Consider the following 14,417-nt stretch of genomic DNA (forward strand, 5'->3'; position numbering starts at 1 on the left):
CACATTATGCAGCATAGTATATTAAATAAGAGTTGTCATTGTCTAAGACAAATGATCACAAAGCCTGACACAATAGGTGGCAAGTACCCCGCCTAAACCAGCTTCTACAGTCTAAGTGGTGACAGGACATCCATACATTTTGTTAGTGAGAAAGTATGAAAGCTAACTGTTCTGTAATTATTGATTAGGGAGGTGAGTTTTGATTTAAAGCAGGCTGGTGAAAAGCTTTCCAGAGAATGACAGCCACCCGAGAGAAGTCTTCAAGTCATGTGAGATGAGGTGATAAAGTTGTTACCCTACAGTGTGCCATACTCTCATCTGCCTCCCAGCCCAGTATGTGATTACCCCACATGATGCCCCCCACACCCACTGTTGCCATTGGCCACTATATGCACCCAGCCCTCTGCAAACTCTGCCTCAGTGAGGTGGCACATGTAAGTGCTTACAGGTAAGGGCTGCATATTATATGGAGCACCATACTGGCACAAAGTGTTATTGGAGACGCGTATAGTAGGAAGAATTGAGTTATAAGGTGTTCATAACTGCTCAGGTGGTGCATATGATTGCTGCACATGTAATGGGGACACCATTTTACAGCAATTTATTTCAGGTTGCATTTTACCCTTGTATTTATCAATATAAAGGGCATGTGGCTTGAGTTACATCATGTTACAGGGCAGAATTTGCGAGAACTGTGAATATAGGCCCCTTTGATGTAAATCCAGCCATGAATATGTGTTTGAATATGGTGGAGGCGCCCAACAATATAAAACAATTAAAAACAACTTAAAATGGAGAAGTAGTAGTGAGACTTGCCTCTCCCGAAGAAAAAAGCCAAAGGCAACATAATTTATACAAGACTATTTATACTGAAAAACAAGGGTATGACCATGCGTTTCGCAGGCTTTACCTGCTTCCTCAGGTCAATGATATCCAAAGGCATCTACCCAATGGTTGAGGAGAGAACAATACGAGCGCCTCTGAAAATATAATGTAGCTGTGCTATTATATCACGTCCATGATTTTTTTTTTCTCCTTTTAGATTAAGGCATTCCTGGCCTGCCGTATGATGAGATCTGCCTACCTAACTGCTGTCAAGCAAGAGCATGAGAAAGCTATTCAACTAGTACAGGAAGTGTGGCAAGTGGCCCACAATCTGAATGATGGGGTTGTCCAAGGAATTTGCTCTAAATGGCTTGTTGAACATCCCTCCGCTTCCAAGGAAGGGCAGCATCAGCCGTGGAAGTAATATGTGGACATATAAAAAAACTCATACGTTTTTGGTTTTTTTTGGTTTTTTGGGGGGGTCATGCCACTACCGCAGTGTACAGCACTGCGGGGATGTACTTATTACCCAAGACTCTGACATGGGGATAAAGTGCATTTTTGTTTGTTTCAAATTGCAAAAAAGCAAAACAAAACAAAAACAGGAAGTGTTCATGTTTCTCTGGATCGAGAGAAAATACCGTTTATACCTGGATTACTCTTTTAAACTCTGTGGCTAACGAACAAATGTCTACCTCATGATATCCCAACATTCCAGGCTTTTATACTGACTTTTTATATTACAAATACCCAGCCCAGTATGAGTAATTGTGGGCGCAATTTGCACACACTGGCACCTTTGTCTATTGTTACATAACATTTAATTATGCTTGTAGTTTTTCTAACAAAATTGCACCAATATTGCATTAGTACAAAGAAAAGCTTTCAGATCAAATGTGGTTCCTGATGAATTTACATATGGAGATTTATTGCAGATGGATAAAACAAGATGATGGATTAGCTGGTAAGGCCTATTCACCAAGCCAAAATTTCCATATATTTGATTTTATCCTCAGTTTTCCTTTCTGAAATGTGAAGATTTGATGTAAGGTCACAAATCTGTGACCCTTAATGTTGGTCTTAAAAGGAATGGATAGTGTTTTTGGTTTTTTTTAATTATTATTTTCTGTTTATTGCATGTTGGGATATACTGTATAAAGAACCGCTGTGCTTAGAGACATACAGTGAAAAATTAAATTCCTCCAATCGGGGACTCTGGGAGTGAGTAAGAGGAAACTGAGCCTGGAGGCGATTGTAACATTAACTGAAAAGATCAGAGGAATTAATCTTTCACTGTAAGGCCTCTTTCAGCACTATAGTCCAACTGACCCCAAACTGGTTTTGCTGCTAAAATGGGAAATGCATTTTTTGTTTCTACAGTTATGGAAATCAATGCAAAGGTGCGCTCTGCCTGGAGCAGAACAGACATCTGAAATCCTCTACTACACCAGGGTCTAAAATTGACTCACCCTCTGACCTCAAATGATGGTCAGATGATGTTTAGGAGTTGGCCAAATAACGAACATAAACAATTTTCTTATTTTAACACCATTTACTCAAAACACAAAACAATGAAACTTAGAAAAAATAAATTGCAATCATACACAAATGCTCCTCAACAATACTAAAGGTGGCTTTATGTGGCATAACTGATCAAGAAAGTTTTGATTCTGAATGTACAATTTTCCAGGCCCATGACTGGGTGATGGGTGGAGAGAAATAGTACTGCATCTCTGCTGCAGTGGGTAGAACTGATTTTGTTCACATTATTGCTACAGGTCTGATCAGTACTGACTAATACTACGCATTTCAGTCGTGGCCGCAACGAGAAACTTGCTCAGGCCAAGAACAGAAAATGTATGGTCAGATTAATATGATGTAAAAATGTGATCACTGGTTACCTGCAGTGAAAATTGCATGTCAAAATGGATACAAAAAACCAATATGGTCTCATTATATAAATTTAAAACATCACATTTATTGTAGAAAAGCATCAATAGAAGGCTCGCAAACATTAGATGTGGTAATACCCGCTTCCCCTCTCCCATTTTAAATGTGGTTGGAGTCCATGTTGTAGCTATCCAGACATTTATTAACTATCCAAATATGGATCTTTGGATATTCACTAAACCATTTGAGAAGCAATTAGTGATGGCCTTGTCTAGGAAATCATGTGGAGAAGCATGTGATTTGTTTGATCAGCTGATAGATTTGCAAAGCTCTGATTTGCTTTGATCACATCCTGCTTTAGCACATGATCATGACTAGCAAATCAGAGACTTGATTATCTGTCACCTGACCAAAGTGATGACCTGCTTCTCCATGAGTTCTCCTAGACATGACCATCACTAGAAGCAATCTTTTCCAGCTTTGGATAGTTTACTCCAGATGAAGTTATTTTGTCATCCTATTAAAGCACAATGGGCAATTTGTACTCTTGGCTTATTGGGGGGTGGTGCAGCAGGCCTTTACTTCCTAGGAAGGCTTCTCCATAGCCCCACCTTGTCTGTATGGACATCTCCAATTTCTATCCCCTGAGCTGCAGGTTAAATTTCACGTGGTAATATCCAGTCTCCCCAATTGCCCCATGCATGCTGGGAGGCAAGTAGTTCATTGATATGGCTACATCTCTCAGCCAGGAGATGTAATCACATCAATGGCAGCTACCTATGGGGCTTTGTAGCATGGGGGCGATAGAAAATGATGGCGGGGAGCTATGGAGCTTCCCCCCGCAGGTAAGTAAATGCCTGCTTCACCCCCCAAAGCCCACACAGTTTACAAATATCTTGGGGGTAGGTTAGTTTCACACGTTTTCCAAAATTGTGCTCATTTCCCTTTAACACAGAGTTCCCCCAACCCTGTCCTCAAGGCCCACCACAGGTGAGGTAATTGGTGTCACAGTAGAGCTGATCAAATACCTCTGTGGATTTCCTCAAAACATGCATTGTTGGTGGGCCCTAAAGACAGGGTTGGGGAACACTGTCTACAATATAAACTCCGACCACCTTAAGTGCGTGGTGGTGTTCCTACACAATTTACGGGTTGTGATCCCCTTTCTATATTTGGTTTTTATTTAACAAATATTTTTATTCATATAATGATCATTTGGGCTCATTGATTTATGTCTATTTTCCAATTCACCCTTTGGAACTAAACCAATATATGACTCATTTGGAGCATAGATTTAATGATCTATATACCTGTATGCCAAAATGCTATATCCCTCCAGAGACTGGTGGAAGTTAATACTTTAATGTTAAAAATTGAATGTTTCTTGTAAAAGTCTACCAGGGCTCACTCATCTTCTACTCAGTTATTCCTGTCTTGCCCTCATCTTTACCAGATTACAGCGGTGACTTGCAGTTTTCACAGATGACCCCTGCCTGTATATTTTATCATGCAATCTGTTGTTGTTGCCTAGTTTGTAGCGAGTTGCTTTGAGGCAAATACTAAGATTTTTTTGCTCCGTTTTCTTTTCCTTTGTCTTTTTTCTTAGTGGAGTCTATTATCATTGGTGTTGCGATACTAGATGCTCCTACAGAGCATTGTGCAACAGTATATAAGATTTTTTTTTTTTTTAATTGTATATTCCACATTTTGATCCAGCAATTCTTAGGGCTCATTTCCACTATAGCGAATTCGCATGCGTTTTTCGCATGAAAATTCGCATAGCAATACAAGTGAATGGGACTGTTTCCACTTGTCAGGATTCCTTTGCGTTTTTCTGTGCAGAAAAAATTCGCATGGCAGAGCCATCAGAATTCGCATACCGCATACCGCTATGCGAATCGCATACAATGTATTTAATAGGAAATTCGCATGAGGTTTGTGCATGCGAATTTTCATGCGAATTTTCATGCGAATTCGCATAGAAACAATGGAAAAGCACACCAGCACTGCCATGGTTAAATTCGCATACATCGTCATCCGTGCGAATTCGCATGAAAATTCGTATAGACCCGCATGCGAAATTCGCATCCGCATGCGAATTTTTACCGCGGCGATTCGCACCGCACAAGTGGAAATGCAGCCTAAGACTGACAAGCCGTCATGCTTTTAGACCCGTTACATGAATATGTGATAAGTGTTAATGTGGTTTCTAAAATGTGTTCTAAGCAATACAGAATGATTGTGGCCCAGGATGGCCACTAGCATTGTGTTTGAGTATGGTTCAAATTATTGTGTATGGTTTATGCATTGTTCAGTAATGTATTTTACAGTGCATTTTTATGTTCATTGTACTTTGCACCTTAGAGATTATGAATAAAAAGGGACAGTATTGGAATATAATGGAATAAGGAATGCTGCGTTTTTTAGAATTGTGCGGAATGTTTGAAGTGTTCACCTTTATAACAAATGTTTTATGTTCATTTTTTTTAGTTATGATTTATTACTTTGCTGTTTGTTTTTAGCCTTGCCGATTTTATGTTGCTGGTCGCTACAGGTGCTGATTGGCAGAATTTGGAAGAAGATTCCAAATTTGAACATGCTGAGAGCAGAAACAAAAATCATTACCACCTAAAAGTTAATGGTTATAAATCCAGCCAAGTTTTGCGGATGTCGCCATTTATGAAGATTTTCAGCCCAGAGATTCTTTAGGAAAGTAGGTATTGTAGAGTCCCATAGTCTGCAGAGCGATTGACACTTCATCACCTTAGTCAGAAAGTAAAGCCCCATACACCACTTAGACTAAACTCGGTCAGGCAGCCCAAGGGTTCTGAGTCCTCTCTGCCAAGAATTGTGTGTGCAGATGTCACCAGAGATCACTTAGAGCAGTGTTTCTCAACATTTTTTTGGTATGTACCCCTTTTAAAACCTTGTACTCACCAAGTACCCCCTAGCAAAGTAAACATTATCACAAGTACCCCTTGACAAATATATATTTAATTGTATTACATGATAATTGGTTCTAAACCATTTCCAAGCATTCACCATTGCTTTTAATTAGCCAAAACACTAATTTGGTGTTGTTTAAATAAAATTTTATCATTTTCTAAGACTCTTAATTTGTTGTTCTTGGTTAAGTATATCAAGCCAGAGCACCCCCTGGCACCATCAGAAGTACCCCCTGGGGTACGCGTACCACACGTTGAGAACCTAGGACTTAGAGGACCAGCACATTGTTACTGCGACTGACAGTGATGCCCATCTCACCCCACCCACCAGATGCTGTCATCCCTCCTCCCCTCCATAGAAACAGCCCCAGCTGCTTGGGTATAACAGAACAATGTGTATGTATAGCGTCTGTTCCAGAAGTGTGGCCCTAAGGATTTAGCTCCATCCTTACGGGTAACCCGAATCATGCATCTGTACACACCTTACGAGACAATCATGGATTTAAATCAATTATATCGGCACATGCAAAAAATATAGCATTTGCTATAAAGGTGGGTTTACAAAACAAGTGAATCCTAGAAAGATTCATAATTGCAAACTGGATAGGCATTCATCTCATCAGAGCTAAACTTACAGGATAAGCACACTGTTGTATTAAACATGTCTCAACGTTGGCAAAAAACGGAAACTAGTGTCTTGAAGAGAAGGCAGTTTGCACAATCTGGTGTTTTTTCCTCTTTCTGACATTCCCAAGACACTGCCTGCTGCCACCTGACAATATTTTTGTGGGTTGTGGCAAATCTTAATTTTTAATACAGAGGTGAACTTATCCTAGAAATATTGAATTTATGCATATGGTATATGACAATGTTCTGTGAAATCCAAGGAAAACTTAAACAATAGGAACTAAATATATCTTTTTGTTTTTTCAATGTACTTTGAACATGGTAAAGGGAATGTGGTTGCTAAGAGGCTCCTCCCCTCTCCACTTCCCCATGAAAGCTCCTGTATCGCACGTACTTTGCACATTTTGAAAACCGTGACGTTCTGATCCTCCTGTGTTTAAGGAGTGTCCTTTATGCAGCAATATGTGTTAACCATAACGAAACAGGATTTTCTTTCTAATTTGCACTGTGATCTTTGCACTAAAGTGTTGTCTTTTAGTTTTAAGAGTTCTTTTTACAGGTTTTTTTTTTTTTTTTTTTTTTTGAAATGCTAAATTGATTGTAATTGTGTTGAGAATTGTTTAAAAAAACCCGATGAATAAACCTATTAAAAATAAAACTCATTTTGTGTTATGGTGTTAAACCAGGCGGTTAAGCAGCTACAGTATATACTTATAGTTTCGCATTTTTATAGCTTGTATTTTTCACTGCGCTGTACAGTACATCAAATGATTACTGTCATTGACTGTCCTTGTAGTTCCCAGTTTACAATTATGGACACATTCAGCAAACCTACAGGCCCTATCTCGTTTGTTAACACTGTGCTAGCTATGTCTTCTGTGCCTCTTTTGTAATCCCCTGTGTCTCCAGTGTCCACCTCCTGTCCTGTACCTCTATGCTTTCTGTACCCCCTGTTCCTCCTCCTACCCCCTGAACCAACCCTGTGCCTCATTCTATCCCCTTGTGCCCCTATTTCCATCCTTAAGCTTCCCTGTCATCCTCTGTGCCATCCATGCCCCGGTGTATCCTTCCGTCCCCCCTGTGCCTCTATCCATGCCCCTAATGCCTTCATCTACTCCTTCTGTGTCTCCTCCTATCCTCCCTTCTGTGTCTCCTTTTCTCCCCCTTGCGCCTCTATTCATGCCCCCCCCCCCCCAATGCCTTCATCCATCCCTTTGTGTCTCCTTCTGTCCTCTCTTCCGCCCCTCTGTGTCTTCTTCTGCCCCCCCTGTGCCTCCATCGATACTGTCATTTACCCACCTCTGGCAATGTTCCTCTGCGCTCTGAGGCTCTCTGCCGCCTCTGTCCCTATTGTATGTGTTCCAGCAGTGATGCCATTGGGACAGATACAGCGGTTTCTATTTCAGAGGTACATATGTCGGGGACTCCCTGTATAGTTTAAGGCTAATTCTGGAAGCACAGGAGACTCGGGCAGGAGACTTGGGCGCAGCCGGCGCCACCATAGGCCGTAATAGGAATTACGGCTATAGCAGCGCACAGGGAGTAACTTTGGCCCCGTCAGAAAACTGAGCTGAAGTTACTTTTAAAAAACAAGAATTCGGCTTCCAGCAATTGTTGGAAGCCGAAATATTTCAATCCCCACTATCCAAGTCTCTTGCGCTGATACCTCTCGTACGCAATTCTGGAGGAAGTCTGCTGGCCTGACTACCTGCGTGATTTTAGGATTAAAGAGAACCCGAGGTGTGTTTAAAGAATGTTATCTGCATACAGAGGCTGGATCTGCCTATACAGCCCAGCCTCTGTTGCTATCCAAAACCCCACTAAGGTCCCCCTGCACTCTGCAATTCCTCATAAATCACAACCGTGCTGTGAGGCTGTGTTTACATCTGTAGTGTCAGTCTCAGCTGCTCCCCCGCCTCCTGCAGAGCTCCGGTCCCTGCCCCGTCCCTTCCCTCCAATCAGCAGGGAGGGAAGAGATGCAGGTGGGGACTGGAGTTCTGCAAGAGGCGTGGAGAGCAGCAGACTGACACTATAGAGATAAACACAGCCAGCTCTGACAAGCTGTTTGTCAGCAGCGTGGCTGTGATTTATGAGGGATTGCAGAGTGCAGGGGGACCTTAGGGGTTTGGGATAGCAACAGAGGTTGGGCTGTATAGGCAGATCCAGCCTCTGTATGCAAATAATAATCTTCAAACCCACCTCGGGTTCTCTTTAAGGTGGAAACCAGATTTCACACAGATTCAAATATCCATGCTAAAACACCATCAGGATGGTGTCTGTAGGTTTTCTGGGTGTTTGCGTTTACTGAGACTTGCCCATATGGCTAGCACTCTCCCCTTACAATGCTCATCAGGCTGCCCATACTGAACTAATCAGCCAACAAATTAAACAGCATAGCTTTGTTCTGCATTTGACAGGTTTTCTACTGTACTGTAATGAGCGCATCAGTGAAGGGCATGGATTCTCCAAAGCTTAAAGAGAATCTGTACTCTGATATTCTTACAATAAAAAGCATACCATTCTATTGCTTATGTTCTCCTGGGCCCCTCTGTGCTGTTTCTGCCACTTCCTGCTGCAATCCTGGCTTGTAATGAACAGTTTTAGGCAGTGTTTACAAACAAATGACATGGCTTCTAACCAGAGTATCATAGCTGTTCTCAGCCTATCTGTTGTGACTCATGCAGAGCTTTGAGGGAGGAGGGGGGGTGTAAAGCTTCTGCCAATGACACGCAGTGCTGCACATTCCACACATTCCAGCCTCTGCCCGACAGACATGACAGAGGAAAGGAGATAAGATTTATTACAGAGACAGTGCAAGTAGGAAAGGCTGCAGTAAGAGACCACATTAGAACAGTAATAGTAACTTATAGGACAGAAGAAATAAGGCACAACATTTTGTTAGTCTCTTTAACACGCTAAGCAGCGCGGGTTCAACAAATGAGTGCACACTACGCACGATCCTGTTGCCTAGTGTGCGCTCTTAAAGTTACCACATTCCTTTTGAAGTGCTGTGTTAAGTGAAGTAGAGCAGCTGCAATACATTACTAGTGCGGCAACTACTATATTAGCATAGTAGCAGCCGCATTACTAAAGTATCACAGTTGCGCTACATCACATCGCACAGGACTTCAAAAGGTGCATATGTAACATGCGCTCATTGGTTTAACGGGCGCTGCTTATCGTGTTAAGCTTTGTGAATCAACCTCAAGGTTACATTACTAAAACCTCATCGGCCAAGAATGTAGCATGGATACAGATGTACACAATGTTTAGCAATCTGGCAGGCAAGATTGCTAAAAGAGCTACAAGTGAACACCATGTTTTCTTTACCACACCACAGGATGCCCCTCACTAGTGTGCTGACTGTTGTCCCTCTCTTTCTACATTGAGCAGTAATTGTTAAAGGTGATCATGATAGTTCCATCCTTCAAAGTTAAGCTTTGTACAAGCTAAATCTGTGGACTGGAAAGACACATGGGAAACAAGATAACCAGGAGGCAATAGTGTAGTATATAAAAACACCAAAAGTACATAGGTCAAAGAGTATTGCTAACACATTTCAGGTTTGAAGAGTACGGCAACCAACAATACGGCTTACAGATGATTTCCTGCCTGGGTCCTCAGAAGGATGCTCTCCTGGTGCTTTTTAATGCTTTTTAAAAAGGAGAGTTATGGTTAGCTTACCTCTCTTCTAAGTCTTAAAGTAGTCAAAAATACTTGATATTCCTTCAAAAGTTTTATTGCGCACAGGTTTATGGCAACACGTTTCACACAAATTTTGTGGAAGCATAAAATCCCACAAAATGTGTAGATGGACCGAATGCTTCGCCGGCGAGCACTATTTAGTGAAGATTGTGTATTCGTGCTTGCAGCGAGCACATGGCGCTATTCCAACCTGCCCCATACATCATCATTGAGCTAAACTTTGACCCCTTACATCAGTCAGCAGGCACATTGCAGCCAATCAGCCTGTACTCCCTCACGGACCCCACCACCTATAAAAACGCTGCAGCGCCTGCCATGTTCCAATCTGTCTTCGTCTGGAATAGTGAGAGGAAAGGACAGAGTTTGCTGGAGATAGGGAAAGCATTAGCTAGGCTTGTTTGTTTTGATCTTTGCTGGCTAATTGCTGTTTAATCACCCCCAAACAGCCCTTCTGAGGGCTACTTCATCCTTGTGCTGTTTTTTTTGTGTGTGACACTCCACAGCCACCCAGGGCTGTGCCCACTATAATTGTGTCACATTAGACACAAGCACAATAGTGCTCCAGGGCATCTGTTGTTATCACTGTATTTCCTTTGAACTGTTGCATTTGCAGTGCTCAGACAGAGCCCATTGGCGCTGAGCCATAACTGTGCACACTTATAGTGATATTGAATTGTGTGCCACATAAAAGCAGTTTTTCCACTACTGCGCCAGGGCATCTCTTATCACTGTATTGTTTGACCTCACCTGTTGCATACCTCAGTGTCTGTCCACGGACAGAGCCCACTGGCACTGAGTCACACCTGTGCCCACTTCTAGTGATATTGAATTGTGTGCCACATAACACACAAGCACAGTTTTTCCACTACTGATCCAGGGCATCTGTTGTTCTCACTGTATTGTTTGAACTGTTGCATATCTCAGTGTGTGACACTAGACAGCCCACTGACAGCCAGAGCTGTGTACACTACTGCTATTATTGTTGCCACATTCAGTTGCACCTCCACTGCATTACTTTTTTACTTGTTGCAGGCACAGTACCCCAATTTAAAAAGGACAGGCAGAGGCAGGTCACCCAAGTGTCCTCAGGGTCATGCTGTGGTTTTCTGCGACCCTGGAAGAATGCACAGTGTTCATAGGGCACATACCTTCAACTCAAAAATTTTGAGGATGTAGTTGACTGGCTTACACAGTGCACCCCATCTTCTACAGCTTCCGCATAGAACCTCCTTGATGCACTGCCCTTCTCCTGATCTACTTCAGGCACCCCACAACAACTTACCACCATCACTAGCACCACAGCTGCTGCACATGATATATCAGAGGAATTATTCACACATGATGCAGTAATGATGCATAACATTTATTGCCAGACGATGGAGATAAGGTCACACCACGTGATTTGTTTGTCAGGCATCAGTACACAGATGGAGGTAAGTGTTTAGAGGATGACTTATTTACTACCCGTTGTTGGTACCTATGGCCCAGTGCACACCAAAACCGCTAGCAGATCCGCAATACGCTAGCGGTTTTGGGAGCTGATTTCAGAGCGATTCTAGGTATGTTTAGAGAGGTTTTCTAAACATACCTAGCAGTTTTGGGTGCGTTTTTTGTGTAGCAGATTACACATATTGTTACAGTAAAAGCTGTTACTGAACAGCTACTGTAACAAAAATGCCTGGCAAACCGCTCTGAAGTAGCGGTTTTCAGAGCGGTTTGCGTTTTTCCTATACTTTGAGGACGAAACTCTTCCGAAAACCGCAAACCGCCGGTGTGCACCATCCCATTGCAATACATTAGACAAGCGTTTTTATAGGCGGATGCGGCCGGCGGATTGCTCCAAAAACCGCTCGGTGTGCACTGGGCCTATTTGGTGGTGTCTGAGACAAGTGAAGCAGTTGATGATGACTGTGTCCATGGATGTCACATGAGTGCCCGTAAGAGGACATGAAGAACAGGGGGTCAATTCAGATGGGGAGACAGAGAGGAGTAGGAGACAAGTTCTTAAAACAAGCGGGGAGCTTGTCGCAAGGAGCTAGTGGCACCTGGGGGCAGCCAGCCAGCCAAAATGGCCCTTCAACACCTGCTGTTGCCACCACCAGAATGCTGACATTCTGAAACTCACCAGTGTGGCTTTTTTTTCTGTTTTTGTGCCTCTGATCTCAGCAATGCCATCTGTAAATTTTGCAGTCATGGGAAGTCCAACACCCACCTAGGGACAACTGTTTTGCGAAGACACCTTATCGCAAAACACAAACACCAATGGGATGCACACGTGAATAAAAGCAGCACACAAACTGAAAGCCACCCTCCTCGTCCAGGAGCATCTTCAGCCACGTCAACCTCTGCTGTCCTTGCCCCCTCTCAACCACCCTGCACTCAGCCACCTCTCACCTTGAGCAGTTCCTGCTCATCTGCCCACAGCAGTCAGCTTTCTGTGAAGGAAGTTTTGGAGAGGAAGAAGCCAATGTCTCCCAGTCACCCCCTTTGCCTGGCGTCTGACCTGCTACCCCGCCAACTTTTACCGTACAAGCTGATGGAGTCTGAGGCCTTCAAGAAAATTGTTGCGATTGGGACACCTCACTGGAAGGTACCAGGCACAAACTTATTTTCCAAAAGGACAATCCCCAACCTGTACCATCAATTGGAAGTCATGGCATCTCTGGCGCAGTGTTGGGGCAAGGGTCTGTATGACCACTGATACCTAGTCTGCAAAAAACGGTCAGGGCAGGTATATCATGTACACTGCGCATTGGGTCAACCTGTTGACGGCTGGCAAGCATGGATTATGTGGCTGTGTGGTGGAGTTGGTGACACCACCATGGCTTGCAGGCAGGCCGGCTGCCACTTCCTCTTCTCCTCCTACTCCTCCTCTTCACTGTCCTCTGCTGCGGCTTTCTCAAAAACGACTACTGCACCCCCCCCCCCCCCCCCCCCCCAGGTCCCCACAGCCTATTCCACCTCCCAGGTATGACGGTGTCACGCCGTCCTGTCCATGACTTGCCTGACAGCAGAAAGTCACACTGGACCCAGCACTCCTGGCCACTCTGAACAAACAGGTGGATCATTGGCTGATCCTGCACCAACTGGAGATTGGCAAAGTTGTGTTGGACAACTGAAGCAAGCTGTTGGCGGCAATGGGCAAGTTAACACGTGCCCTGCATGGCACACATGTTTGAAACTCATTATACAATGATTTGTGTGTGAGTACCCAGGCTTACAGGACGTCCTCTAGCAGTCCAGGAGGGTATGTGGCCATTTCAGGTGTTCTTACACAGCCATGGTGCGCTTTTCAGACATTCAGTGGGAAAATAACCTGCCAGTGAGGCACTTGATTTGCGATAGCCCAACTCGCAAAGAATTAAATGCTGTGGATGTTTGACCGCCTGCTGCAACAAGAAAAAGCCATCAAGGATTATCTGTACAAGTACGGTGGTAGGACAGGCCGTGTGGATGTGGGGATTTTTTTTGCCGTGTCACTGGAGCCAGGCTCGGACTGAGCCACCAAACCACTGATGGTCCCATCGGTGGGCCCCGACTGCCCCTCCTCCTGGGGGCCCCAGAGCTAAGAGGGAGGGGTGCACAGCTTGGAAGGGGGGGAATTTGGGCACAGAGCGGCGGGGAGGGGGGGAAGCGTTCCCCCCCCCCCCTCCCTCACCTAGGGCCCCCCCCCCCCCTTCCGCGCACCCCCCTCCTCCAGAAGTGCAGCCAGCAGCGAGTGGAGAATAGCTACAGAGATGATGCTATCTCCACTCCGAGTCCACATTCCGCTGCCCTGCTGGTCTCTATCTGCTGTAGTGACGCTGTCCAATCACGCTCTCGCAGTACTTCCTGCTAGAGTGTGATTGGACAGCGTCACTACAGGAGACAGAGACCAGCAGGGCAGCAGCGGCATGCGGAGCGGAGATGGCATCATCTGAAGACTGAAGCTCGGTAAGCTATTCTCCGCTCACTGCTGGCTGCACTTCTGGAGGAGGGGGGTGCGCAGAAGGGGGGGCCCCTAGGTGAGGGAGGGGGGGCTTCCCCGCTGATCTGTGCCCTCTGCCCCCCCCTTCCAAGCTGGGGGGGGGACTTGCATTGTGTGGGGGTATCTCTGCCACCAACCTGATTGCATTGTGTGGGGGTATCTGCAGCCAACCTGATTGCATTGTGTGGGGGTATCTGCAGCCAACCTGATTGCATTGTGTGGGGGTATCTCTGCCACTAACCTGATTGCATTGTGTGGGGGTATCTGCAGCCAACCTGATTGCATTGTGTGGGGGTATCTGCCACCAACCTGATTGCATTGTGTGGGGGTATCTGCCACCAACCTGATTGCATTGTGTGGGGGTATCTGCAGCCAACCTGATTGCATTGTGTGGGGGTATCTCTGCCACCAACCTGATTGCATTGTGTGGGGGTATCTGCAGCCAACCTGATTGCATT

At 44.5% G+C, this 14,417-nt stretch overlaps 1 protein-coding gene across 3 annotated transcripts in view; it reads left to right on the forward strand.

Moving 5' to 3' along the window:
* Nucleotides 1-6,839, forward strand: part of ZFYVE26 (zinc finger FYVE-type containing 26) — a 123,020-nt gene extending 116,181 nt beyond the window's left edge. For all 3 annotated transcript variants that reach the window (XM_068253348.1, XM_068253349.1, XM_068253350.1), the window contains one exon: nt 1,043-6,839. In XM_068253348.1, the coding sequence (XP_068109449.1) occupies nt 1,043-1,249 (207 nt within the window). In that variant the 3' untranslated portion in view covers nt 1,250-6,839. The remainder of the gene's footprint in view (nt 1-1,042) is intronic.
* Nucleotides 6,840-14,417: the final 7,578 nt, after the last annotated feature.

Source organism: Hyperolius riggenbachi, chromosome 9 (assembly GCF_040937935.1).
Source record: "Hyperolius riggenbachi isolate aHypRig1 chromosome 9, aHypRig1.pri, whole genome shotgun sequence".
NCBI lineage: Eukaryota > Metazoa > Chordata > Amphibia > Anura > Hyperoliidae > Hyperolius > Hyperolius riggenbachi.